Source organism: Sinocyclocheilus anshuiensis, unplaced genomic scaffold (genome assembly GCF_001515605.1).
Source record: "Sinocyclocheilus anshuiensis isolate Anshui unplaced genomic scaffold, SAMN03320099.WGS_v1.1 scaffold2643, whole genome shotgun sequence".
Lineage (NCBI taxonomy): Eukaryota > Metazoa > Chordata > Actinopteri > Cypriniformes > Cyprinidae > Sinocyclocheilus > Sinocyclocheilus anshuiensis.
Window position 1 is genome coordinate 2,296 of NW_015544284.1, and position 5,589 is coordinate 7,884.

At 38.4% G+C, this 5,589-nt stretch overlaps 1 protein-coding gene across 1 annotated transcript; it reads left to right on the forward strand.

The window, feature by feature from the left end:
* The first annotated feature begins 762 nt into the window (after positions 1–762).
* On the forward strand, positions 763–3,602 carry LOC107698019 (cytochrome b-245 light chain-like). The gene is made up of 6 exons (XM_016498927.1): positions 763–1,023; positions 1,516–1,585; positions 1,769–1,843; positions 2,041–2,124; positions 2,251–2,332; positions 3,071–3,602. Exons 1-6 carry the CDS (start codon positions 966–968, stop codon positions 3,260–3,262), a joined length of 561 nt encoding a protein of 186 aa, XP_016354413.1. The 5' UTR covers positions 763–965; the 3' UTR covers positions 3,263–3,602.
* The last annotated feature ends 1,987 nt before the right edge of the window (positions 3,603–5,589 follow it).

Sequence of the window (5,589 nt, forward strand, 5' to 3'; positions counted from 1 at the left end):
AGTTTTTCTTGGAGTGGGTGGCACTTTCAGTAATTGAGTTTAAAAGTAAAAGGTTAAAAGTATTCCATTTATCTTGAAATCAATAATTAGTGCATGCTTAAATGATCACAGTCCTATACCTTTAATTAGTGTTCATATTTCAGACAAGGTTTTTTTCCATTAGAAATGCTCTTCTTTCAGATAAAACGAATCGTTCTGTAAAGTATGCTCCAAATGGAGTATTTGTTTAAATGTATAATTTATGGATTTCCCCTTACAAGCTTATTATATCTCAAGTAAAATTAGAGAATTCCATTTTAAAATTATAGATACCCTTGTAATATATGTTTTTGAGTGGATTCTTTGAGAATGTATATCCTTTGTGCTCCTTTTGTAATACTAAAGAATAATCAATTTCACATTTGTTTTATCATTGTCCTTACTTTAATCTTTTTGGTCAGACATTAAGACATTGCCATTTCTTAGATTTAACATATTGATGCAGATTACAGAAACTATTATTTTTCTTTCAGAGGCGTTCCGAAAGGTGAATCCGTACCAGAGAACAGAAACTACCTCATAACCCAGCCTTAACCCTAACCCTGACAGACCGCTTTGTCGACCAATCATGAACACCTTTCTCCACGCCCCTACCTTTCGGCACGCCCTAATCTTTCAACGCGCAGATTTCTCACGTGACCTCAACTCATTTGACCCAGAGACGTATCTGACCAACGAGAAAGTTCCTGTTTGCTGTCGTCCCGCCTCCTGTGGTAGCTATTTTTATTAACGTGTCCAGTCTAGCGCTTTTATTTTACTTTCATGAATTTACTGTATAATTTGATGAAACGTTGAACAAAGTGAAAAGGAAGTGATGAAACGAAAGGGTTGGGTTTATGACACGCTGGCCACTTCCTACTTTTCTTTTACAGAATTAAGTTGAAAATAAAGTTCACTTATCAGTGTCAGCACGCATTCAAGTGATCATGGGGAAAATTGAGTGGGCGATGTGGGCAAACGAGCAAGCTCTGGCTGCTGGACTCAGTAAGAACACACATACTCTAATTATATCTCGTTTAGTTTTTCAGGCGCTCTAAAACATTTAAACAAGGACTAGGCTAAAGTATTACTTACATTAATGTTTCTCGAATTGTGCCGTGACTATAGATATGTAAAACTCTAAAGAGAAGACCGCAACTACATACATGGGGTTTAAAGTATAAATCTAGCAGCTGTCATTCGTGTCGTCATTCAAGCTGCCATTCGAGTGTTTTTTGTTTTTATTGTTTTGTTTTTATTTTGTTTAGAATGTGTGTTAATCTCTTTTATTATCTTTAAAAGCAAGAAGTTGATTTTCACTCTCTGAGCTAATAAGTTACGTTAAAAATATAAAATAACAATATTTAAAAATATATATATTTTTTTTTATTTTATTTTTACATTTGAAATATAATATTTAAGTGAATGCAGGCTCGTGTGAATATGAGGAAATGCAAATGAGGAAATGAAATTAACTTTTTTTTTTTCCTGTTGCAGTTTATGCGACTGGTGGGATTGTCGGGGTGGCTGGTCAATTCAGAGGCTGGCAGTTTGCATGTTTCGGCATGTATCCTTACAACCTCTACAGGGCTCTTTCCTATAAATGCGTGATACTCTGTTAGCCCTTTATTTTCATTGTCATTTCCTCATTTGTTCTTCTAGTCTTTTGACTTGTAAAATACACTTTTTTTTTTGTAAAGTACCAACGTGTATTTCTAGTGTACTCATTTATATCCTTGACTGTGAAAAGTGCTGCCGGTGTGTTTGTGTGTTTGCTTGAATATCCACGAAGCAAACGGGGCAAAGGCACCAGCGTTGAGAGAACGTGAGTGTTTTATGAAGAGTCAATCTGAACTCATTTGAGACTGTAACTAGTTACAGGAAATACAGGCTGGTGATTTCAACACACTATTAATAATTCTCTGCAAAACATGTTATACTGAGTCATTTGTATAATGAAGACTTCCTTTGTGTGCTTTGAATTATAAACTTCTCATGGAAAGCTTTTCTGTTTGATTTCAGTGGTCAGTACTGCTTCACAGTTTGTGTAAAAGCTTTTGGACCCCTGACCAGAAACTATTACATCAGAGCATTCTTGCATGCTACGTAAGTCTGTTATATTTCAGTCAGGTGTTGTCATGCATGTCCTTTCTCTTGTTATATAAGACACCATCTTACTTGTGTTTCAAATCATGCACACATATGTCTGTCTCTGTCTGTTTTACTTTGCAGGCTGTGTGTTCCTGGAGGGTTCATGTTAGCCACAGTTCTGGGATGTGTGTGTCTAGGAATTGCCAGTTTAATCTATCTTACAGTAAGTTCATAATCCAATTCAGTGCTCTTTCATCTGAACTCCAGATAAACAACATGACTGAATGAATGTGAATACAAATGTAACTAAAAAAAGATAGGAAACAAATACATATATATTTGTGTGTGTATATATATATATATATATATATATTATTGCTTCATGTTCATTTGCTTCCTCCTATAAAATCCCCTTTTTCACATTCAAACTGTTACAGAAACAGTTCACCCAAAATAAAAATTCTGTTATTTACTCACTCGCATGTTGTTTCAAACCTATATGATGTTATTTCTTTTGTAGAACACAAATGGAAGTGTTTAGCAAAATGTTTTTAAATTATGAAAATGAAAGGGGAGAGATATTTTCAACTCTCAAAAATGACGAAAAGCACCGGAATATAAAAAAGCAGCTCATATGCACATTCTTACATTACCCTTTTGTGTTCCACGGAAGAAAGAAAATTTAAGAATGACATGAGTATGAATGATGTAGATGTCGACAGAATTTTGAGTTAACTAAAGTTTTAAAAACATGTCTTCTTTGCACTGACCACTGATGTGCTGACAGATGATGTGAGTGTAATATGATGATCCATCCCACAATATTTTTGTATAATACTTTATTTCATTTGACTCATGAACTGTCATTTGGAGAAGAACTCTTTGGACAACATATATTTTTGGATGCATTTGGTTGTGTGGCCTTTGATTTGATACATGATTTTGAACTTTGGCATCACAGGCAGCTATTCACGGAGAGCATTGGGAGCCCATACTGCCCCGCAGAGAGCCACCAAAGCGTGTTGGGGATAGCATCAAAGAACCTCCTCAAAACCCTCCACCTCGGCCTCCTCCTGAACTCCGCCGGAAGAAAGCAGATAAACTAGAGGCTGCTGCGTATGACAATCCCATGTCTGTCACCGTCAGTGAATAAGGATTCCATTGTGAAAACAGTAACCTATTATTCAAGGAGGCTTCAGTAACAAGTAACTGTATTGATATGAAACATTTATGATGAGTTTATACTAACAAACTGCATCAAGACAGAGAGAGAGCTAGCACTGAAAATGTTTATTTTATAATATCTATGGTGTGTAACTGTTGATCAATTTTAAACATTCCAGTTATTATTGCTACTAATAGGGGAGCAATTTTTGTGTAAGAGATTTTTTTATCATTATTAATATAATCATAGAAGAAAAAACTAATTTTACTGGATTGCTGTTAAAATGATTACAGTGATTGTGTATATTTACCTCAAGAGAGTGTATATAGTTATGTCTTCATTTGTACATACAATAAACTCAGGATGTGCTTCATTCAATCATGTGTCATCTATAGAGTTTAAAATATTGCCAAGTTTCATTTCCTTTTTTATGTGTTGTGCATATGTACAGTATAACCTAATGCTGTGTTACTTCATTTACAAATCCATTTTTAAAATGTAGCAACATTTTTCCTCTTAAATGCATGTCATCCTGAAATGTCTATATTCATAACTAAAGAAACAAAATCATGTACAATGATCATTATATTATGGTAGAATGTAAAACACGTCATGTTTTCGTAATCCTCCATTACTCAACAAGGAAGTTAATCTTGCTCAAAGAAAAAATGAAACTCATTGTCTTTTGTGCTCATTTGATTATGACTGTTTCTTTGATGTCTAATGTTAAATTCACTGTCATGTACATTGAAGAAATAAGTGCTGTAGGTCAGAAAGATCTGATTGTTCCCATCAAACTGACAAAATGCTCTGAAAATCTGTTCTGCTCTATGACATAGGTTTTATTTATTTACATTTATTGAGATGCACCTGTAGAATTCTAATTGGGATGTTTGCAAACATTGGGTCAGAGAGAACTGCATACCTTTTCTCAGGGTCATAGGTTCCCCGGATATACTGTAGCGCACAGACTTTATAATATGTTGTTAAAGTTGTTAGAGAAGTTGATGTTTAGTGCAGCTGGCTAAGTAAGTGTACAGGTGCATCTCAATAAATTAGAATGTCATGAAAAAGTTCATTTATTTCAGTAATTCAACTCAAATTGTGAAACTCGTGTATTAAATAAATTCAGTGCACACAGGCACGCTTGATGCCATGTTCATCCTGGCTTTCTTCGGTTTTCTCAGACGCTCTGAGCTCGCTATCACATCTAGCTTAAATCCAAACATCCACCCCACTATCTCCGATCTAGTAGTGCTGGATGACGAAACCATCTCTTACTTCATTAAGCAAAGTAAAACAGACCAGACCAAGAAAGGCCATTTCATTTTTATTTTCAACCTACAATCACCCATACTACCATACCAAGCCCTCCTAGCCTTTGTCCAGCTCAGGAAATCACAGTCCAAACTCCCATCCGACCCCCTTTTTACAGATGACTCCAACCGCCCCGTCACTCGTTTCTGGTTTCAAAAGCACCTTAAATCCATTCTACTCCTATCCGGTACCCCAGCTGATAATTTTTCCAGCCATTCATTCCGAATTGGCGCAGCAACCACAGCGGCCCAAAAAGGCCTCTCCCAGCAGCAGATACAAGCACTCGGTCGCTGGTCGTCAGAAGCTTTCAAGAGCTACATTCGATCGGACCGCTCCCACATCAAGGAAGCCCACCGAACCCTCATCGGCCAACCCCTTTGACGTCAGTATAGCCCCGGTCACTCAAACTTCAGACCCACCATAGTTGACCCCCTTTTTTATCACCTAATCCATCTATAACGACCCATCCCCACTCCAGCCATTCCAACAGCACCCACTCCCACAGGAGCTTTACCTAAATTCCCACACTGCCGCAGCAGTGCCAGCTCCCGCAGGACCCATACATAAATTCCCACACTGCCGCAGCAGTGCCCGCTCCCGCAGGAGCTCTTCCATATTTCCCCACTGCCGCAGCAGTTCCCGCTCCCGCAGGAGCTTTTTGCATATTTACCCACTGCCGCAGCAGTTCCCGCTCCCGCAGGAGCTTTTTGCATATTTTCCCACTGCCGCAGCAGTTCCCACTCCCGCAGGAGTTTTTTCATATTTCCCCGCTTCCGCAGAAGCCTCTAGTTCTCTCTTCTAAGCCTCAGCAGTGCCGCTACTACAAGCGATGTCCAGCACCCCACCAATTTTAAGTCTTGCAATTTTGGGGGGTTATCAATGCTCCTCTCTGGCTGCTGTCCCGTACTAATTGCATCTTTGGGGGAGCGCTCTGGGTCCGGGCTTAGACCCGAGCTCGGACCCCTCTCCCCGGACAGGGGGAGTACCCCGGGCTCGAG